Source organism: Podarcis gaigeae, assembly GCF_964106915.1.
Source record: "Podarcis gaigeae genome assembly, chromosome: 17".
In the NCBI taxonomy this organism is placed as follows: Eukaryota; Metazoa; Chordata; class Lepidosauria; order Squamata; family Lacertidae; genus Podarcis; species Podarcis gaigeae.
In genome coordinates this window covers 27,141,159-27,164,504 of record NC_139694.1, presented here as the reverse complement: position 1 = coordinate 27,164,504, position 23,346 = coordinate 27,141,159, and the positions used below count along the sequence as shown (strand labels likewise).

Sequence of the window (23,346 nt, the reverse complement as noted above, 5' to 3'; positions counted from 1 at the left end):
TCTGTTTTAGTGAAATTGAAGGAGCAGTCTTCTTTCTGTACACCTTTTTTGGGGGGTGTTCAACTCAGGAAATGCACATTTAAATCAAAACGGCAACTGGTCGTAATGGCAATATGTTATTGCCTGAATCTGAGGCTACCTGCCTCTAAAGGCCTGTCACTGGGAGACAACTGTTGTAAGAGGGTTTTTGCTCCCCATTCTTTCTTGTGTGCTTCCCAAAGGCATCGGATTGGCCGCTGTGTGAAAAAGGACGCTGGACTAGATGCGGGTCTGATCTAGCAAGGAAGGCCCTTATGTTCTTAACATGATGTTGCACATCCCAAAACAGAGGGAGGTACAAAGAGACAGTGATCTAGGGACATCTTGTTTCAGTATTTATTCAGCTATACAATTACCATGCTGATAATGTGTGCATCTCATCTGTTTCGTTCTGTTCATTCATACAACGAATGTCTTGACATCTTTCTAACAACAAAGCAGCTGTATTTGTTCTTGCTGCCCACGTTCGCATAAATCCCACTGTTTTATTCATTAACGTGGTATGCCGTAAGTGGAGTGGAAATGAGAATATGAGGATAAACAATAGCCCCATATTATTAGTCAGCAAATGTTAGCATATGATTTTGCTTTAAAACCGCATTCTCCTTACATTTCAGCTGATTACTTGCCATGGAAGCAGGCCAAAAGGGACATGATTAAGCCGCCACACACTTTCCGCCCAGCAGAAGATAAATTTGACTGTCGGACCACGCACCAGGATGAGTACCTTTACAAGGGCCCAGTGATGACGAAGAGCTGCAAACCATTTAGATCGCCACACATTACAAAGATACCCTTGGACAGTATGACCAACTATAAGTTGAATTACGTGGCACACCCCTTGTCAAAACGTCACGCCCATGTCCCTGAGCCATTCAAGCCCAGCCAGGAGCCATTCGACGGTCTCACCACCCACAAACAGTCCTACAAAGGGCTGGCAGGGCCACCCGCTCAGTCCGTGAAGCCCCCTTACGTGAGGCCGGACCTTGCCATTTTTGAGGGGACTACCGAATTCCGGGAAAAGTTCTTAGCTTGGCCAACGGCCCCGCCGGTCAGCAGGAAGCCTGCTGCGTACACACCGCCTAAGGAGAAGATGGACCTCAAGACGATGGCTCAGATTCATTACGTTGACCCTCACGGCCGCCCGGCAACGTCCTGCAAACCCCTGGCCCGTGTCGTAACCCACACAGATCCCTTCGACCACTGCTCCACTATGAAGGAGGATTATAAGCATTGGAACTATTCGAAACCGAAGGCCATTGTTCCTCACTGCGAGGTTACGTTGCCCAAAGTCCCCATGGACACCTTGACCACCTTCCAGAGCCATTATGTGCCTCACCCGCTTCCATTCACCAAGAGCTTCAAGCCCCGGCTGCCGGCGTCTCGGCCTCACGTCCCGTTTGTTGACGAAACCACCTACGCCACGTGCTACACACCCAAGAAAGTCCATATCTGCCCTGCAACCTACAAAGAGCCGCCCGGCTACGTATTTGAGAAGATCGATGAAGCGGGGCACAGGCGGTTCCGTCCTGCTACGGTGGCCCAGGACCGATGTGCTTCCAGTTTGAATATTGGCGACCGTAGAGGCAGTCTTCCCGGCGGCAGCTTAAGTCAAACGGGCCTCAAAGAGATTGCGATGAAAGCCTGATGTTTTTCGAGCTAGTTTTCAACACACCACTGAATTTATTCGTTGATGAATGCTATTGGTATCATGTTTATTTCCAGAGGCTTGTCGCCCTTCTGGTAGAGCTGAATAAATAACTAACATTCTAGAAAAGCTCTCCTCCTCTGGTTGCATTATGACATTTTATTTCTGGAGCTGCCACCACAAAACTATATGGCGCGATCCTCTGCATATCTACTTGGAGGTCCCATTGAGTTCAATGGCTCTTACTTGCAGGTACAGGTATGCAGCTTAAATTCATTATTCCTATGAGTCTGAACTGATTGATCAGGCAATTAATTGATCAAATCTATGTTTCCATGAAAAGGGACGCGGTTGGCGTTGTGGGGTAAAACCACAGAGCCTAGGACTTGCCAATCAGAAGGTCGGCGGTTTTTGAATCCCTGCAACGGGGTGAGCTCCCGTTGCTCGGTCCTTGCTCCTGCCAACCTAGCAGTTGGAAAGCACGTCAAAGTGAAAGTAGATAAATAGGTACCGCTCCGGCGGGAAGGTAAGTGGCGTTTCTGTGCGCTGCTCTGGTTCGCCAGAAGCGGCTTAGTCATGCTGGCCACATGACCCATAAGCTATACGCCGGCTCCCTCAGCCAGGCCAATAAAGTGAGATGAGCGCCGCAACCCCAGAGTCGGCCACGACTGGACCTAATGGTCAGAGGTCCCTTTACCTTTATGTTTGCATGTGAGGGGAAAACAGTAATTCTCCAGGGGAAAAATGTTTTTAAAATTACGCATAGGCATGTCACAGAATGGATCAGCGCTGGTGAGTCCTTGTTGCACACAGATGTGTGTGTTCTCTTTTAAAGTGATGCTTGTAGTCCGGTTTTATATATTCAGAATGTTTTTTAAGCTCTGCTGCTCAATTAATTAGGGCTCCTTTTTTTAGTCAGCAAAATGTTTTTAACTGATTAAACTAACCAATGCATCAACTAAGCACCAGAACCCTACTAATTGCTGCTGCTATTGTTAATCAGGACTTCATTGCCAAAAGGGGAGGTGAATGGGGCCCAGCTCTGCACAGAAGTGAATCTCTTTGACTTGAAAGTGCTGCACAGAATCATAAGAGTAAGTAAAGGTAAAGGGACCTCTGACCATTAGGTCCAGCCGTGGCCGACTCTGGGGTTGGCGTGCTCATCTCGCTTTATTGGCCGAGGGAGCTGGCGTACAGCTTCCGGGTAATGTGGCCAGCATGACTAAGCCGCTTCTGGCAAACCAGAGCAGCACACGGAAACACCATTTACCTTCCTGCCGGAGCAGTACCTATTTATCTACTTGCACTCTGACGTGCTTTTGAACTGCTAGGTTGGCAGGAGCAGGAACCGAGCAACGGGAGCTCTTCTCCTTTTTCTGTGAACCGTCCCTTGGATCTTTCCGGGCCCCAAGCTGTTATTTGTCACTGCTCAATGACCCACCCTTGCATCGTGGTGTTCCCCTTCTGTTGTTAGATGTATTGGTTTTTTATGCTTCTGTGCTTTTATGTTTGTACATATTTTATGGGCTAATAGCCGTAAATAAATTTGAATTTGAATTTGGCAACGGGAGCTCACCCCGTCACTGGGATTTGAACCACCAACTTTCTGATCGGCAAGCCCTAGGCTCTGTGGTGTAACCCACAGCGGCATAAGAGTAGCGAGGGTCGTATTGGAGCGGCCTTCCAGGATGCAGTTACAGCATCCCTGACCAATAGCTGACCCTCTGCTTAAATATCACCAGCGAATGAGAGTCCACCACTACTTCCCATGGTGGCCTGCTCTGTTCATCCACTTGAGAAGAACTCTGCACATGCTCAGAGTCATGGTCCTTGTTAGTCATTCCAGTTACTAGCCCAGGCACATTTTTATGACTTTATTCATTTGAGAGAAATTTATGTTGTAAAGGGAAGAGAATAACTTCAGGGCAGATCGACACCATACATTGAAGGCACACCTGACACACGTTTTAAAAGTTTCTCCCAGAGAATCCCGGGAAACGTGGTTTGTTAATAAGGCTGGGAATTCTAGCTCTGTGAAGAGGAAACTATAGTTCCCAGGACGTGTAGCCGTTATGAGGCTTTGCTGCATATTCCAAAATCTGAATTTTGGCCCTAAAAACAGCTTCCAGGCCTAGCAGTGACCAGCCCTGACTATAATTAACTAATAGCCTCACTGCACCTGTGGTTTTGTTCTTAGCAATCCCAGGAGTTTGCAGGCTTGCCATGTGTCCTAAATCACAGGTGATGGCCAATTTGTTTGAAGGGCTGCCCAACCCAAGCCCAGTTTAAAGATACAGAACCACCCAAGGCAGGGGGCCGGAGGTTGCTCATTTATTGTCAACACCTGGGCAGAAGAATGAGCAAGCACCCGAGTCACCTCCTCACGATTCTGGTGAGTTGCATTTTTATTTCAAATTATAATAATTAATGCTAAATTGACATGGAAAGGGATGAAATTTGGGGATAGATGACCCCAGGTCCAGTCCCAGGTAGGGGACTGGGGGAGAGCTGTCTCTAAAACCTTGGAGATCCCCTGCCAGTCTATGTAGACGATTACACAGAACAAAAGTAATTACCGTGAAAATCCCTGAAACGAGAAGTAATTGACTATAGAATAACAAAAATCAAAAAATAAACTAGAATTAAAAAAAAACTTAACGAGATGCCGGCTACAAAACTCATTTCACTGAACTAATCCGTTTCCTCAGAAGGAAATAAAGAAATTATAAGATTTTAAGTGATATCAAACAAGCTCAAGAGCCCTATTTAAGAGAATTGAGCAGTAGTGATAAGAAATGGAGGTTTTAAAGTTTCAAACAAACTCAAAAAGCAGGGCAGAAACTCAAAAAAGTTTTAAATACAACCCTATTTAAGAGAACCAAGCAGTAATAATAAGAAATAGAGATTTGAAGTTTCAAACAAACTTCCCAATCACAGGTTTTATACTGTAAGGTGAAAGAATTTTTAAAGGGACAGACCATCTAGTTCAAACATAGGGTGTGGTTGCCAAAGTTTGTAAAGAATAACAAGAATATTGTTTAAATAGAGTTATAAGAGATTACAATAAGGAACTAAAGTCAATATAAGAGTTGAGACCTGATGGAATTAAGGAACCAAATCTAAAATGATAAACCATCTGAAATCCGTTGCCTTATGTTTGGTTTCTAAGAAATGAGAAGTAAGAGGTGCTTCCATCACTTTATTATGAATACGATGGTTTATCATTTATAAACATCAAACTCCTGAGATAAATACGGATATTTTAAGAAAGAAATTACTACAGAAGGAAATGTATTGGATTTTTAGATTGCTCGATTCTCTTAAAGCCCTGTTTTTTGAGTTTGAAGTAATTTTTTGAGTTTGAAGTAAGTTTTTCAAGTAATTCTATAGTCGATTACTTATCGTTTCAGGGATTTTCACGGTAATTTCTTTTGTTCTGTGTAATTTCTTGGTTCAGTGACTGTCTTTTTTCCACTAGTCTGTGTAGACAATGCAGAACTAGAATTAGCCTCCTGATAAACAGTTTCTAGTCAAATGTGATTTTGGTTTTAAACGCAGTATAAGGAATCTCTATGGGAGTATATTGTATTTAAAAATGGGGTATCAGAGCTTTTAGGGGGCTAAGCAGGTTGGGATAGCAGGCTTGTTGGTTTTTGCATGTCTTATGTAGATTTTTCAATTTCGTTGTTCTGTATGGGACAATGACAATAAAGATTATTGTATCGTATCAATCTCACTTGACACAAGGCCTATGGAGGGACAGTGTGGTGTACTGGTTAGAGTGTTGGATTAGTACCTGGTGGAGACCAGGGTTCAAATCTCCACTTAACTCATTGAGTTTTCTTGGGCCAGTCCCTGTCTCTTAGCTGGACCTGCCTTGCAGGATTCTTGTGAGCATAAAAAGTGGAGAAAAAGCCCTGTGGGGCACCTTCAGCTCTTTGGAGCATAGGTGGGATATAAATCAAGCAGAAGAATAAAATATACAGTGGTACCTTGGTTCTCAAACACCTTGGTACTCAAACAGCTTGGAACCCAAACACTGCAAACCCGGAAGTGTGTGTCTCGGTTTGCGAACGTTTTTCAGAAGCCAAACGTGATCCATTTTGAGTGCCATACTTCCGTTTTGAGAGTTACACTGAGGTCTGTCTGTTTTTGCTATTTATTTTGCATTTTTGTTTTTGCAGCTCTTTTTTGTTTGGTTTTTGTGACTGTGTGGAACCCAGTTCAGCTACTGATTGATTGATTGTGTGACTGCAGTACATTGTTTATTGCTTTCATTTTATGGATCAATGGTCTCATTAGATAGTAAAATTGGATAGTAAAATTCATGTTAAATTGCTGTTTTAGGGGTTGTTTTTAAAAGTCTGGAATGGATTAATCCATTTTGCATTACTTTCTATGGGAAAGTGCACCTTGGTTTTGGAACGCTTTGGTTTTGGAACGGACTTCTGGAACAGATTAAGTTTGAGAACCAAGGTACCACTGTACATGAAAATCAAGATGCATATCAGTGTTGTTTAAATCTGTGCCCTCTTTTTGGAGATTTACATAAGTGGCCACTGGAGGCACTTACTCAGGCAGGAATCTGATACCCAAACCTCTTTCTGTGGGGAGTATTAATTGTCCAAAATTTCCTGGTTATATGGCAAGTCTGGAGAACATCACCATTTTATATATTCTGCTTAGTGGAAATCGTGGCTCATGCATTCAGCCTTAGTTTTGCTTAAGGGGGTTTGCAGGAACTGTTGGTTTTCAAAGAGCTTGGTTCTCGAATGTTTTGGCTCCCGAACGCCGCAAACCCAGAAGTGACTTTTCTGGTTTGCAAACTATTTTTGGAAGCCGAACGTCTGATGGGCATCCGTGGCTTCTGATTAGCTGCAGGAGCCATGCTTTGGTTTCTGAATGGACTTCTGGAACTGATTTCGTTCGATTTCCAAGGTACGACTGTATTTGGTCCTCCTGGCTATTGGTTAGCCATTCCCTGGTTTCTGGCTCAGGAATCTTTCCTCCTGGGTGCAGTCGTACTTGATCTGCTATGATACGTCTCAGCAAGTTAGCTTTCTTTCTTAGGTAAAGTAAAGGTACCCCTGACCATTAGGTCCAGTTGTGACCGACTCTGAGGTTGCGGCGCTCATCTCGCTTTATTGGCTGAGGAGTCGGCATACAGCTAAGCCGCTTCTGGCGAACCAGAGCAGTGCACGGAAACGCCATTTACCTTCCTGCCAGAGCGGTACCTATTTATCTACTTGCACTTTGACGTGCTTTCAAACTGCTAGGTGGGCAGGAGCAGGGACTGAGCAACGGGAGCTCACCCCGTCGCAGGGATTTGAACCGCCAACCTTCTGATCAGCAAGTCCTAGGCTCTGTGGTTTAACCCACAGCGCCACCTGTGTCCCCAGCTTTCTTTCTTACTTGGTAATAAAAACCACTAGGTTAGACCACTGGGTTTGTAGAAAACCAGCCCCATAAATGTTGCACTACCAACCTCGCAGAACATTTACTTAAACCAATAATTTAGGCTTAACAAATAATTTTGGGTAAAGTGGGGGAGGGAATAGCAACCTTCAGTCTGACCATTGAAGCATTTCCTTAAGTAACAAGGAGCAAGTTCTGGGTTCCTTCATTAGCAATTAAATTGTTCTCCGTTTCTCCGGTCTCTTCGGTTTACATGGCGCTCCTGTTTGTTTGGGTTGACCTTCTGGATTGAAGCATGAGATCATCCCAATGGTCATGAGGGACCGAGAGGCAGCAGACTGTTTTATAGGATCAGAGGAGCGCCCGCGTGTTCAGAAGAAATTGATTTCTCAATTCCCACATGATTTTGTTGCAAGCATATTTACAGTGCAGGGCGTGCAGCCACAGCAATCATAATAATTACCCACTCAAAAGCAAATGTTTTGTATTTCAAATCACAGCCTCTCCCAGCACTTTAATTCCTTCTCAGCCAGACACATATGCACCATATTTGTTTGTTATCGCAGATTATCAGCTATTTTACCCTTTATCAGTGGTGTCCAAACTTTTTTCAAAGAGGGCCAGATTTGATGAAGTGAAGGACTTACCAAAGTTGTTTTTTAGGATTGAAGTTGTTGAGCTTTTTTTAGAATTTTACACCCCACAAAATAAACCAACTGGCATGCCTGCTTTAGATTTAGATAGCATTTAGTCCTTTGAAGGAAGAACTCTAAGCCATGATAAGCTTTCATAGGAACCTAAGACCACTATCCTGCGAACATTGGATTTATGTAAGGACAGACCCTACAAGTGTCCCTTTTTTCCAGGGACAGTCCTGGATTTACAGAAGCCGTCCCTGTTTCCGATTTGATTCCGGAATGTCCTGCTTTTCTTTAAGATGTCACTATTTTCATTCGAGAAATGCTGGAGGGTATAGGGATGTTTCTATTTTAATCGGAGACATTTCAGAGGGTATGGAGTTATGCAACCCCCCCGAGCCAAGGAGATACAATCTGTAGAAGACATCTGAAGGTAGCCCTCTATGGGGATGTGCTGTGGTCTAAACCACTGAGCCTCTTGGGCTCGCCAATCGGAAGGTCAGCAGTTCAAATCCCCGCAACGGGGTGAGCTCCCATTGCTCTGTCCCAGCTCCTGCCAACCTAGCAGTTCTAAAGCATGCCAGTGCAAGTAGATAAATAGGTACTGCTGCGGCGGGAAGGTAAACGGCGTTTCTGTGCACTCTGGCTTCCATCACGGTGTCCCATTACGCCAGAAGCGGTTTAGTCATGTTGGCCACATGACCCAGAAAGCTGTCTGTGGACAAATGCTGGCTCCCTTGGCCTGAAAGTAAGATGAACGCCACTTAACTGCCCAGGGGTCCTTTACCTATAGGGAAGTTTTCTAATGTTTAGTGTTTATTAAGTCTTCATATATGTTGGAAGTTGCCCTGAGTGGCTTATACCCGGATGGGCGGGGTATAAATAAGAAAATCATGATTATGGAATAGAACGTCCCTATTTCCATCAGAGAAATGTTGGAGAGTATGTAAGGATAAAAATGCTTTGGAAGCTCAGTGGTAGAGTAAATGCTTTGCATGCAGGTGGTCTGTTTCAATCTCCAGCATCTCCCGGTAGGGCTGGGAGATGCTCCTGCCTGAACCTGTAGAAAGTGCATCAGTGTTGACATTACTTATATATATATAATAAAAACAAAGCTCAGCCAAGAACAAGCCTTCCAGGACAGAAGCTTCACTCTGGTATCTTAAAAGGGAGAGGCTGCCATAAAATAAGCGAGAAGCCATTTCATATGGTGCTATCCCTCCTCTTGTAAATCCGATGCAAGTGGGATGCAGTACTGCTTGTTGGGCAGAAGGAAGCCGGTGAGGAAAGCCCTGGTCCCCAGGCCCGCCCCCCCAATTTGGCAAATATATCATTGGCATCGGGATTGTTCTCGTGCAACGAACCAGCCTTCGGTTTTAAAGTGGGCCAAAATTCTTTTTGGTGCCCTTTAAATTCAGGCAGATAACAATGGCTGACATGAGGGCGGATATTAAGGAGTTTCGTTTGCTGCATTATCATTCACCATGGCTACTATTTGTTTCTCATCTGCACAACAGTACTTTAGGTTTTGTAATTAGGGTTTCAGTTTCGGGTCCCTTAGGGGGCTGGAGAAGGAAACTTAAGTCATTTGCCTAATGTTAAATCCACTCTCTCGTCTGGAAACCAAAGCCTAAGGTCACATTTAAAATGGCTATTAAAACACATCTCTCAAAGAATATGAAGAACTATAGTTTTCTCCTCATGGAGCTCTAATTCCCAGCACCCTTAACAAGGTACAGTTCCCAGATTTGGGGGGGGGGGGGCAGGGCATTTTAAATGTACACAGCCTAAGGTTTTTGATACTTCTCTTCAGATCTTGGACAGAAATGAAGCCTGAGCTGTTTCTAAATTCCAAGGCGTCCGTATGGTTTATAAAGAACGAGACGAGACAAGAAGAAGTAAATAAATAAGATGCATTATTTGTACAAAAAAAAATTATATAATCAAGTTTTTTGTTTTTGTTTTTTTAAAGGGGAGGGAAGCCGCCTCCTGTAATATTTTCCAACCGTAATAAATGTACACTGATGCTCTCAGGTTGCAATTCATCAGACAAATTACATTTGAAATTACATTCATAGGCTGCAAGCCTTTGCACAGTTAACAAACCTGCAAGCCCCGGCAGGACTTAGCACAAGCGCTCTGCGCAGAGGACCCTGGCCATGGTGTGCAAAGGGGGCAGAGCGGCCGAGTCAGCCTCTGAGTGCAATTCAGCACCACGAAATACAGCGGTACGATCCTGGATTTCTGTAGGCCTTGCCTTGGAGAGTTCTTGCAGGCGTAGGCCCCTCTGTGATGCCCACCCACAGCGTCACATGAATGAAAGGGGGCAACAAAGGGATGTGTGCGTGGAGCTTCACTCTGCGCTAATTTTTTTTGTGGGGGAGGTCTGCTTGGGTGAGAGCCCCAGGCATGCTGGTCCACCGGGGCTTTAAGCTCCGAGATCCCTTGGAGCAGAGTTATTGCATAATGACTATAAAAGAGGTAGCTGCTGCGTGGTTGCCATGTGTCCTCTTTTTCCAGGACACGTCCTCTTTTTCAGGGGTAAATTTTTGAGACAAATTGCATTTAATTGCTTTGAATGGCTGGCACAGTGTCCTCCTTTTTTTTGGCTCTTCAAAATATGGCAACCCTACCAAAGGCTGATATTACCGCTGCATTTCTCGCCAGTTATTGCTGTCGGAAAACAGCCGCCACATCATTTTTAAGTAAGCTGCTGTTCGTTCTCTTGGTAACTCCTTGGTTTTTTTTTTAATTAATTAATTAAATTTAATTAATTTAAATTAATTTTAAAAAACCCACCCCACCCTTGCCTCCCAGTTGTTGCAATTTACTCTGTATGCGCTGAAACTCAGTCAATATTAAACAAGAAGTGCTGATTTAGAATTTGGGGAGGGGAGGGGATATACATTATCACTGGTACAACAAAAACACATTGCAGAGGGATAACAGCATAGCTCCTCCTCCTAAATAGTTTCATCTGAACAACATAATGTACAATTATTCATATTGCACTTTTTATACAAGAAATTCTAATAAATATACAAAAAAAAGATACATTTACATACATAGAAAGACATTCTTCTTTTTTAAATAAACGTTGCTTTGATTCATAGCAACACAATAGCTCAGAGACCCATCTGAAAGAGAGAGAGAGCACGTATTCCCTGCCAGATACATTTTGGAATGACCCAAAACCGGAGGCAATTTAATCTGTCGGACCTGATGCTGGCCTCACCAGAGAACTTCCAGACTTGCTTTAGAATTGGCAGGTAATAAAAGCTGCAACCTGTCAATGCTACCTTCAGCACTTGAGCTGCGTTTTATGACTTCAGCACAAGCCCTGGGCCCCCACAGAGACACCTGAGGCACAGCTAAGCCCTTTTATAGAACCTGGTGCTCCACCAAAGGACGAGAGCCGCACAAAGCTAAAGGTTTTCAAGCCAGGCCTCCCCGCTGCCTTGCCCCACTGACGTGGGGGCTTCTTTCTAAACAGCCTTTTATTTTCCTTGGCTTGAAGAGGTGCAGCACTTTGTGGCACTAAAGCCCAGATATATAAATCCGCTAGACACCTATAGGGATGTCGGGGAATTCTGACAAAAACGGAAAAGGAAGCGGAATCTGCTGCAGCTTGCGTGTTTGTCTGCAGTCAGGAGCAGAAATGAATTGAGCAAGTAAGATCAGTGTTCATTCACATTGCTGCTGTTTCTGAGTCTGCAAACAAGCAGGCAAGTTAACAGCATTTTAAACATGGTTTTGGCGTTCCCTTTACACTGAAACGAGTGTCAGGTACATTAACTAGCGGACATAATGTAGCATTTGACAGAAACTGAACTGCAGTGGAATAGAAACAGTGCTGATTGTGATGGATACAGGTCAGAATGCAAAAGGTGGCCTTCACCCATCCCCTAGAGAGCTCAAAGCACACATAGGATCAATGCTATTTATTGCAGAAACTTGTTCTTTCTGCTTCACTTTGGGGCCGGGGGCTGCAGGCTGCATAGGTTGCTGTGCAGGCATACTGGCTGCAGTCCCACAACCTCGCCCGCTGGCCCACCTGCTGTTTGCAGCCTGGAAGTCATGCTCACGCAACCCACATGAGCTGTGTTGTAGGCCAACACCTATTTGACAACCTGCAGAGCCAGTGTGGTGTAGTGGTTAAGAGCAGTGGACTCGTAATCTGGTGAACCGGGTTTGATTCCCTGCTCCTCCACATGCAGCTGCTGGGTGACCTTGGGCTAGTCACACTTCTCTGAAGTCTCTCAACCCCACTCACCTCACAGAGTGTTTGTTGTGGGGGAGGAAGGGAAAGGAAATGGTTAGCCGCTTTGAGACTCCTTTGGGTAGTGATAAAGCGGGATATCAAATCCAAACTCCTCTTCTTCAAATCTGCCAAACCCTAACTGAGCCATTCACGGGGGGAAACATGCACCTACTGCGAGAGCCTGTTGGATGCACACTTCCAAATCTCAAAATGTGCATGAGATGCGCATGGACTTTGGTCAAAGTAGTCCAGCTGAAGCCTGCTTCATACTTGAACCCGAAAACGTTTATTGGCCATATGTTTCACTAAAGTGGGCGTGTGGCTCAAGGACCACCTAGACTGATAGTCCTATAATTATTCAACATTTATCTTGTCCTTCCTCCAAAGGGAGTCCTTTTTGTCTGAGATCTGCTTCAAATGAGAGGGCAGCACAGCCACGTTCCCCCAGTTACGGGAACGCTTACCTTTGTCAGAAGCAGCGCATTCAGCATCATGCTTAAAGTAGGCCATTCGCATCAATTCATGCTGTGGCCCCATGCCGTGGATTGATGGTCCAGGTGTACTAACATGCCCCTGCTGCATGGTCAGGTGCTACTGTTTTAAACATGATGCTGAACTCGTGGGAATTCCCACAGGGTGTGTTTAACCTTAATATCCTCATAGTGAGAAATACCTGATTGTGTGCCAATTCTGGGCCAGCAGGTGGGTGGAGATGGCTGCGTTGTACGAATCTCAAGTCACATACAAGAGTTACACACTTTTGCATTTTTAACCTGTATACTTTTATTCTGTACTACAGAATGGCTCATGCTATTTCTTTTTCTGGGCTAGGTCCCACACTTACCTCTGTTATAATCAAATATTCTTCTTCAAATTTTTTTAACACTCAGTATGCACTATTGCATCTATGCACCTGCCCAATCTAGATCCTATTTTAATAATTAACTCTCAATTATGTTCCAATTTAATTTTTATTACCACCAGCTAAACCAGATAATTGCTTCAGGAATTTTGAACTTGGGCTCTTATTCCAGTTTCATCCGGTCTAAAATTGATCAAGTGTCCTATTAGTATGTGAATATCATGGCACATATTCAGTATTTGTTGAGAATATTTTGTGTGTGTGTTTTAAAAAACAAGAGTCTATACAGTCGTACCTTGGTTTTTGAACAGCTTCATTCACAAACAACTTGGAACTCGAACGTCGCAAACCCGGAAGTGGGTGTTCTGGTTTGCGAACTTTGCGAAGCCACGCCTTGGTTTCTGAACATTTTGGGAGTTGGACGGACTTCCGGAATGCATTCTGTTTGAAAACCAAGGTACCAGGGACAATGAACAGAAATCAACTGAAATGTGACAAGAGGGCAAGCCTTTGGTGCATCATTTCTTTCAAGACTCTTTTTTGTGACTGGGATTAACAGATACACCCTTTGCATTGTTCCCTCAGTTTTTAATGCCACGTTGAAATGGAGCTTGTGCCAATGCAGTATTTTGAGACTTGGACTGTGCCTCCTGAGCATAACCCAAAAGCAGGGAGGCCCAGGTGGTAAGGCAACAGAGAAACAGCTATACAAAACCCATGGCGGATGAATATACGGAACTGCTGACCACATGAACACACAACCATTTGGGAAGCTGTTGGGCTGCAGCATCCCTGCCCCAACGGCGAGTAGCAGAATTTCCCCTCTCCCTTGCTTCCCCGTATTTCTGACTGCAATGGTACAGGGTAAATTCCTCTTCGCTCAATGGTGGGTGGCTGTTCCTTCCCATGTCCATGTGGTGAAATGCACTACACGGGAAGCTACTCCTTTTAGCAGATGGTCATATCTATTCACCTTACGTGAGCAAGTCTTCCAGGGTCAACTGAAGGCTAATCCATTCTTCAACATGACACCCCCTTTCCTTCCACCCTTCTTTTGTGCAGGGGTGAATGTCGCGTTCCACTCTTGACTCAAGGTACTGGCAATTTCGCTAGGCGTTTGCTGAGCCCAGTTGCTCAGGGTCGGTTTCCGCAGGTTCCTTCTGTCCACAAAGGGCAGCCTTGAAGTCTTCTCCTCTCTCCGGTGCTCTCTTTCCTTTTGTTTTTGGTCTGCACCCTCATAACGAATTCTGTGACTTGCTGTGTTTGTCTCCTTATAGAAGGGAAACCTTGTCAAGGTCTTAACAAAGACTTCAGTTTAAGAAAGGGATTTTGAAAAAAGCGGAAACAAAAAAAAAAGGGTGGGAGAGGAAAAAATAAATAAATAAAATGGAAGATAAGGCCATTCCATTTCCAATTTTTCCTTTTTATGAAGAAGCCCTTCTCAGTAACAAAGCAGAGGGTGGGGGCTGGTGGTGCCAAATTCATCAGATGGTTCTCTGCCTGCCACCTTTATGCTTTTCCACACGTCCCACAGCACCGTGATTTGAATTGCGCCAGCTGGCAGAGCTTCAGCTGCTTCACCTTCTCACAGTACCTGGTGGTATCTCTGCACTCGACTAGGAAAAAGAGAAAAGAGAGAATCATTGCATTATTGCATAAAAGAGAGAGAGAGAGAAGAATTCATTACCTTGCATCTCATATGTTGACTGGCTTTACAGCTTCTCTCTGCAAAGTTCCTATCTTCCTATCATTTCATTACCGTTGCAACATTTAGGGCCATTTCTTTCACAGAACTGAAGACAGAACTATTGGCCGTTTACTTCCCCCCACCCAAAAAAGCCCCATAACTTTTTTGTCTGCAATTTGGCAGGCTTAATCCAATCTGCAGGGCGTCTTGGGCTTGAACATTTCATTCGCTTTGGCCAAAGGCGGAGAAAGTTAGAGCTGTTTTTAGATACTCCATTATAGTGAATGGGGAACACACAGCTTTTTAAATAAATATACAGAACAGGTTAAAACCTGAAATGCAGGTCAAACTGAAACACAGATTGAATGGGGGAGAGCTTGGCACGATGCAGAAACAGATCATAATTATTTTTTTTTAATGCACAGCTTGCAAGGTGAATCTTGGGGCCTCTCTAGAACTCCGAAACAAAGGAGCTGTGAGAAAAAAGATTATGCAAATATATATTCATAAATATGAATCAGTACATATTTCAACCTACATATGGGATTATCCTGCGACAATGTCTATAAAGAATAACCACAGAGCTTTATTTATATAGTACAGTGGTACCTCGGGTTACATACGCTTCAGGTTACAGACTCCGCTAACCCAGAAATAGTACCTCGGGTTAAGAACTTTGCTTCAGGATGAGAACAGAAATCATGCTCCGGCGGTGTGGCAGCAGCAGGAGGCCTCATTAGTTAAAGTGGTGCTTCAGGTTAAGAACGGACCTCCAGAACGAATTAAGTACTTAACCCGAGGTACCACTGTAATGTAATTGTGCTTTACATGCAACTGTTCTGTAAGCTAGTCTTTCATGATGTTCTGCCGGGTAGTGATGAGAACTTTATCATATATAATCTGATTAGAAATCTGAGGAATCAGCAGCGTAGTGAGATTCATGCACAACCAGCTATGACCACCTGGCAGAGGATGACATGTGAACCAGTCCCCAGAATCTGCATTTTCAGACAGCAGCTTTCCCCAGCGAGTGCAGTGCTAAGTTGGAAAGACGTACTATTTTCACAGGGAGTGATGTTGCAGCGCTGCCAGTTAGCCGGCCTCGGTCTCCAGGCGCAGTAGTGCTCTTGCACAGGTTTGTTGGTGCGGACACGCACACATTCCACTCGTCTCGACTGGAAGCCGTAGTTCCCGCAGGTAGCCGTGCACAGAGTCCACAGACTGACCCTCCAGTGCACTCCGCAAGCATCTGTCCAGCAGTTCTGCGTGCTCAGAGGCCTTTTGGCAAACAGAAGAGATACAATGCTACTGCAGAAATATTCTTAAAAACAACACCTGTACAAGCCTTTCAGGAAAGGCTGACCCTTGTCTGGCCAAGTAGGAGTCAAACCAGAGACAGTCCCCTGTCTTGACAAATCAACCAGAAGGATGTACACTCTGCATATAAAGGGACCTCTGACCATTAGGTCCAGTCGTGGCCGACTCTGGGGTTGCGGCGCTCATCTCGCTTTATTGGCTGAGGGAGCTGGCGTACAGTTTTTGGGTCATGTGTCCAGCATGACTAAGCCGCTTCTGACGAACCAGAGCAGCGCACGGAAACGCCGTTTACCTTCCCGCTGGAGCGGTACCTATTTATCTACTTGCACTTTGACATGCTTTCGAACTGCTAGGTTGGCAGGAGCAAGGAACAAGCAACGGGAGTTCACCCCGTTGCGGGGATTCGAACCGCCAACCTTCTGATTGGTAAGTCCTAGGCTCTGGTTTAACTCACAGCGCCACCCGCGTCCCTGCACTCCGCATATATACACACACAAACACATGGAATGATTCACTAAAGTATGCAGAATTCTGCACAATGATAATGTACCATCGTGCCTACCTGAAGGTTAGGTTTTGCTTGTCCAGTGTAGCATCACTGAGTTGGGCTTACTTGTGCCTCTCGTGGACCAAGGCAGGAGTAGCTTTTACAGGAAATAGGTTGGGTCCTCTTAGTTTTGCATATTTGCCAAGCATTAACAGTCCAGAACTGAAACTCAGCAGAGTGCTAACTCATTTCTCGCAACAAACCATTAACCGAAAGCCAACTGTGCAAATGGTGCCCTGAAAAAATTGCTCAGCTGAAACGAAGTTGTAAGAGGAGTCACAAATGACTGCAGGAGCAAAAAACCTTCAAAAGCGGCCAGCCTTTTTCTTGTTCAGGCTTACTCCTGCCTTCGTACAAGTAAGCCAAATTCAATGATGCCACAGTGGCAAGCAAAACAGCCCAGTTCTCTTTCCATCATTTTGCACGGTTTATTCCGACTTCTGTATGACTTTGCATATTTGCTTCTGGTTTTGCAAGTCATAAGGAAAAGGCGAGGATGTGTGAAAGGCACAGACGCCTTGCCTTCTGCCACTGAAATCCTGCCAATGCCCTCTGGCTTCCAGGGTTCCAGCAGAGATTGTCCAAATGCATTCAAGCATTTCTTTCTAACAATAAGGGCTGGGCACTTGCCCTTTATAAAACGAAAAGTCGAGTTTTTCCGGAAGCTGAATTGTGTGTGCAGTATCAATACTTGGGCATTTTCTACATCCACGTGAAATCATAACATGTAAACATAGTCTGCCAGTAAGAAAAGAGAGGAAGAGGATTGGCCAATGTTTTCATTTTCTCCTTTAATGAGCCAATCCATCCATCCCTAAAGCAACAACTACCCTATCCTAGATTTATTTACTTTGCAAATTGTAACATTGCCTCCAGGCATTCTCAGCATTGGTAGACTTTATTTTGAGACAGGTGAAATTGTTAGATGAAGCATTGAAATGGGTGGGGTTTAAGGGACCAGGGTGCTTGTGGGCTTCTCACACGCATCTGGTTAATAATAATAATAATAATAATAATAATAATAATTGTCCTTTGGTTGTCCTTTGGCTTATCTAGCAGGGCTCTTGCTATGTTAACTAATGGCCATCCTACAGGATGGGCTTTCTCCCTTTCCAGCTCCTGTCTTTCCTTGCTTGGGGGGACAAATGTTTCCCGAACAGGGACCTGATGACTTTTCCTTCTTGAGATGCTGGCAGGTTGGGAATTTCTCTTTTCCAGCACTCTCATGGTTATGGTGGTGGGATTCAGGAAAGGAAGGGTAGGACTAAACTTCCATCTTGGATTGGCATTTCCCTTCTCAAGCTTGCTGCTTAGGGAAGAGGATGAGCTACTCAGACTCTGATTTGCCTTGGTTTCTTTTTTTTTAATGAGCTATAAACCAAATCCAGTAGAGTTATTTCACTCTCTTCATAAGTCCTCATTATCATGGCTAATGAAGTGACCATATTCAAGGTAACAAGATCTTGCAGGAAAGATGGGCCTTCCCTAAAAAATATAAATGATTCCGTCCCAAAATCTGTTCCAATACCCCTTCCCATATGAGAGAATACATTTGCATTCCTCTGTGATAAGGGATGAGGTTAGATATATAGTTGTAGCTCGCACTCCACAGGAAACAGGTGACTGGGAGCGGCTGCAGAGACCACATAACACTGGTCCTGAAATATCTACATTGGCTCCCAGTACGTTTCTGAGCACAATTCAAAGTGTTAGTGCTGACCTTTAAAGCCCTAAATGGTCTTGGCCCAGTATACCTGAAGGAGCCTAACCACCCCCATAATTCAACCTGGACACAGGTTCAGGTCCAAGGTGGTTCCCTCCCTGCGAGAAGTGAGGTTACAGGGAACCAGGCAGAGGGCCTTCTTGGTGGTGGTGCCCGCCCTGTGGAACACCCTCCCATCAGATGTCAAGGAGAGAAAAAACTACATGTCAGGGGCTCAGGAGCAGAGGCACAGGGAAGAGAAGGAATGGAGAGCGAAGGGGAAGAATCTGAGGGGAGCGTAGGAGAAGAGGACAGTGGGCCGAGGGATTCCATGAGCCTCTCCAGCGAATTGGAAGATTCACAGAAGGGGGTGCCAGTGGCCAGAGGTAGGGGGTTCCCAAGGGGAACGCCCCAGGAGCAAGGGGGCAGCAGGGACTCCCAGAGCAGTAGTTGGAAATCAGGACCAGCCTCCCCACCAGAGCAGAGTGGGGGGGGGAAGGGTCCCAAGTATCAGGGCCAGTGCACTCCCCACCAGGGAGAGAAGACGAGGCAGGGCTGACCACGCCTCCATCGGAGAGTCGGACAACGGAGGGAAGGTCAGATCCGGCCAGCAACCCGGAAGAGGGAAGCAGTGACAGAAGTAGTGTAACGGTTAGGAGAAAGGTCACTGGGTTGGCGCGAGAGGCAAGTTCAAATGTACAGGAGCGCGGGACAACAGAGAATGAGGATTGGGAACCGGGTCCTAAAGCCCGCCGGAGGCAGGGGGAGGAGCTAAGCGACTCAGCGTCGGAAGAGTCCAGAAAGGGCAATGCCCCAGCGGGCAGGAGGACCCAGAGGAGGAGAGAGCAGCGGAAAAGGTGGAGCAGGGCTAGGATCTTAAACTGGTGTCAGAGGAGACTCAGACGGGACTTCGCCGATCTAGGGTTTAAGACGTAGGGCTGCACGCTGCGGCTTTGAAATGGAAACTGAACTTCAATAAAGACTTTTGTACATTACGACAGCCTAGCGTTGGTCCTCTGTGAGCTGGGACCTAGAGGCAGCTCTGACACTACATGACTTTTAGAAGACATCTGAAGGCAGCCCTGTTTAGGGAAGCTTTTAATGTTTGGTGTTTTACCGTGCTTTTAATATTCCGTTGGGAGCTGCCCAGAGTGGCTGGGGTATAAATAATTCCACCCCCCCAACAGGATTAAAACTTAAAGTTCCAAACATAAATAATGCTGTGTCACAATTGGCAAACATGGTGTCAGTTTCTGAAAATATCAGCAGGGCTTACCTCGGAAGGGAGCTGCATTGGTCGGAAGGCACAGATATCCCATCCCTGGTCCGGCAGAAAACCTGCCTGTGTTGTACAGCCAGTCGAGATCCAATGCATGGTCCATTACACTGTTAAGAAAGACAACTGGACACTTAGAACAGACATGCACTATTTATTATTATCATCAAAGAATGCAGCCTACCAATCATGTATCGAAACCTATCAAGGACTTGATCAATATTTATTTGTTGCTCGTTCTGGATTGTAAAAGAGGTGTGTGTGTTGGGGGGCTAATTCCCAAGCACCTGACACACCACAATATGTGGCTGTTATATTGAATTCAGCTTGGTGGGTCATAAATTGAGCGGGCTGCAGCAGGAATGAAGAAATAGCATGCATTTCTTTCAGTACTGCTAAAGGAACACTGCAAATGAGTCAGATGCGTGTCTTTTGCTACAGATCTGTGGCCTGGGATATGTATGATTCAATAATTTATTGTTAAATTCCAGAAGCATAGCTAGGGTGGTCTGTTTCAGCAAAACCAACAAGAGTCTTGTTGCACCAGGAAATTAATGGTAGCATGGACTTTTGTGTGCCAGAGCCCCTGAAAACTGATGCTACAGTAAACACATTAGTCTTTCAAGCTGCCTTGGTTGGTGCTATAAATTCAAGAGTTTAGGACAAATGAAAACTCCCTTCTCATTTTTCCATTTTGTTGGCCTACAGCTTGAGATCCACACAGCAAATGTCACTCTATCCCATTTGCCGGACATTTTACCACTCATAATTTATAGGCAACCCCTTAAAAACAAGTAACCAAATAGCACGAGACAATTAATGCAAGTCCTAGAAACATAACAAAAGTCATGAATGAGAATTCATAAAGAGTTTCATGGAAGGGTTGTCCACAGATCTCAGGTAAACTCCCCTCAGTGTGGAACAATGGGTAATGACTAGAGATCTGCCTAAATGAAAATAATTAAAAAGAACTCGGCAGTGGAAATATATATCAGTTAGGCTCCTGCTCATTGCCAGATCTCATAGCCTCTTGTCCTTCTTGTAATTGATCATGAAGTTGTGATCCTAGAAGGCCGACAGGTGAAAACCATTGGAGGTGAAAGCCGTTGTAGGCAAACATGAGGAACCTGTCCTGTGGTGGAAAGATAGGAGTGCGTGTGGGATGTGATCCATGAGAAGCAGCCAAGTACAACATTCCTTGTAATGCTAGAGAAGACACACAGGGAAATGTTTGGTCCAGCCAGTCAAAACTTCCTGTTCCTCCTGGCTGGAGCATCCTTCCTTTGCATGTGATAAAAGGCGGGTGTGGCCTTACCTGTCCAGGTAATAAAAGGACAAGACACACAGCACACTTTATCTTTTTGACTTCCTTCTTTGTTTTACCAGCTTTTAGCTGGGACTGCTCTGCTAGCTCTCAGCTAGCAGAAGCACTGGGATCATTGCCCCATATGGGGTAGATCCACATGTACATATTTGTAACTAAGTCTGCCTTCAGGAATCCAACTGTGAACTGATGTGAGTAAACTTATTTTATTGACTTTGAATAACACTGTGGCATCTTTATTCTTTTAAGAGGGATTCAAGGGAACTTACCAGGTATGTACAATTCAATCTGAGACAGACTAAATTGTATAATAATGAGAGGCTCACACGAACCTGCAACCAGCTAGCTGCCGGCTAGCTGCCAGCTAGCTGCCCTCCCACTGGAATGGCAACATTACTGAGAGTGGTGGGGTTTGTTCTGTTGAGTTTTGCAGGATTAGGACTATTGATTAGATTTATGCTCCTGCTCATTGGCAGATATCACCTCCAGCTTGATTCCTCACCAAATACTGTGGACATTGCCTGCTTAAATGACTATATTGTCTGGAAGTTGAATGATTGATCATGCTGTGAACACCCCAAAGCTCTGGAGTCAATCCAACCCTGAATAGAGCTACTACTTCTCAGAGGGGACTCAATCCACCCAAGGGAACTTTTGACTCCCCTCCCATTACTCTGAACAGCCTGCTCACAAACAGCATTTTAAATTCCTCAGCCCTAGACTTCAAATTCTTGGGAGAAAAGCAATGACAAACCTAGACAGCATCTTAAAAAGCAGAGACATCACCTTGCCAACAAAGGCCCTTATTGTTAAAGCTATGGTTTTCCCAGTAGTGATGTATGGAAGTGAGAGCTGGACCATAAAGAAGGCTGATCGCCGAAGAATTGATGCTTTTGAATTATGGTGCTGGAGGAGACTCTTGAGAGTTTGTAAGAAGATCAAACCGATCCATTCTGAAGGAAATCAGCCCTGAGTGCTCACTGGAAGGACAGATCGTGAAGCTGAGGCTCCAAGACTTTGGCCACCTCATGAGAAGACTCCCTGGAAAAGACCCTGATGTTGGGAAAGATGGAGGGCACAAGGAGAAGGGGACGACAGAGGACGAGATGGTTGGACACTGTTTTCGAAGCTACCAGCATGAGTTTGACTAAACTGCGGGAGGCAGTGGAAGACAGAAGTGCCTGGCGTGCTCTGGTCCATGGGGTCACGAAGAGTCAGACATGACTAAACAACTCAACAACAACAACAGACTTCAAATCCGTAGTCTCAAATATCTCCACTGCAAACTAACATGAGTGAAACTGGAGTTACAGTGAACGTACTTAATTCTTATGAGAAATGATTGCATGGAATTCCTGCCTTTGAGGCTGACACGACACCTACATCAAAACTAAATGATAGGAGACAGGAGAAGGGGGGGAGGAGGTCTGTTTGCAGAGGGGACAACGTAATCTGCTTATTTTCCCTGCACTTTGGGAAAGGTAATCATTGAGCTTGGCCAATCGGAACCTGATGTCTCCTTGAGTGGACTGTGTGATACAATAGTGAAATGGCACTGATCCATGGCCAGTAATCTGTTCTTAATTGTAATCAGAATAATCAATTTGTAGGCCTGCCTGGGAATGGAGCCTTGTAAGTTTACACAATACATGAGAAACTCCTCTCCCTGTTCTCTGGTTGGAGAAATATTATATCAGAAAGCCGAAAGGTCAGGTGAAACAGATGAATTCATACAACTTTTTATAATTGAGCTTGGATATGACATCATGGGATGCTATAAACTAACAGCCATCCCTCTGGGGGAACTAGACATAAACCTTACCTGACATTCCAGGGTAAGTACAAATTAGACCATTCACTTACAGCTTTTCAAGGAAAGATCTGATCCTTTTTAAATAAATGGCAGCATGATAAGTCAATCAATGCTGGAGGGAACATTTTCTAAAATCTACCAAAGCAGAATTTGTGTGTGCGTGTGCATACACATGTTTTTAATGCAGTTGTCATCAGCTAAATGAAAGCTGATAATAAGCTAGCATTGCCTTAATTGTGGCAGCTCTGTGTAACGGACAGTAATGTAATGTGTAATGTCTTTTAACCAGGGAATTATAAGTTCATCTGGTTCATCAGGAATTGTAGAATAAACGTTGCTAGTTGACCCACAAGGCCTTTTTACCTGTCTGACATAAGAGGTACTTTATTTGCTATTCTTTCAAATTGGCTTACCATGCTGTGATCATTCTCAGTAATGGGCCGGATATTGCAGATGATGCAGTCATATGGCTATTATAATTTTATCAGGATATTACTGGGTTCTACTAAACTTAATTTCCCTGTGCAGCTAATATTTAACAACATCCATTAAAACATATGGCTTAACGCCGTCATTTTAGGGTCAACCAGGAGTGACAGCAACATGCGCGTACAATTTCCTTTCATGCTATTATGATTAATATACAGCAAACTTTTTAAACACACACACACACACACCATGTTAAAATACTAATTTTTGCCTGCACTGAAGAGGCAGGTCACCGCGGTTTTACAGGTGGGTAACTGGGGTGATGACTTGCACGGGGCCATCTAGTAGAGAGACAGCAACCCAATTTTTTTAATGCATTCTCAACCCC

The 23,346-nt window shown here is 44.7% G+C and overlaps 2 protein-coding genes across 2 annotated transcripts in view; one reads left to right on the top strand and one right to left on the bottom strand.

Annotated features, from left to right (window-relative positions):
• The window catches only part of SAXO1 (stabilizer of axonemal microtubules 1), a 34,695-nt gene extending 32,879 nt beyond the window's left edge, over positions 1-1,816 (top strand). Inside the window, exon 4 of the mRNA XM_083719320.1 lies at positions 657-1,816. Coding sequence (XP_083575446.1) covers positions 657-1,687 — 1,031 coding nt within the window. The 3' untranslated portion in view covers positions 1,688-1,816. The remainder of the gene's footprint in view (positions 1-656) is intronic.
• A 7,822-nt stretch (positions 1,817-9,638) lies between these two features.
• Positions 9,639-23,346, bottom strand: part of ADAMTSL1 (ADAMTS like 1) — a 257,653-nt gene continuing 243,945 nt past the window's right edge. The window contains exons 27-29 of the mRNA XM_083718246.1: positions 19,393-19,502; positions 15,608-15,828; positions 9,639-14,479 (exon numbers count right to left, since the gene is read on the bottom strand). Coding sequence (XP_083574372.1) covers positions 14,373-14,479; positions 15,608-15,828; positions 19,393-19,502 — 438 coding nt within the window. The 3' untranslated portion in view covers positions 9,639-14,372. The remainder of the gene's footprint in view (positions 14,480-15,607; positions 15,829-19,392; positions 19,503-23,346) is intronic.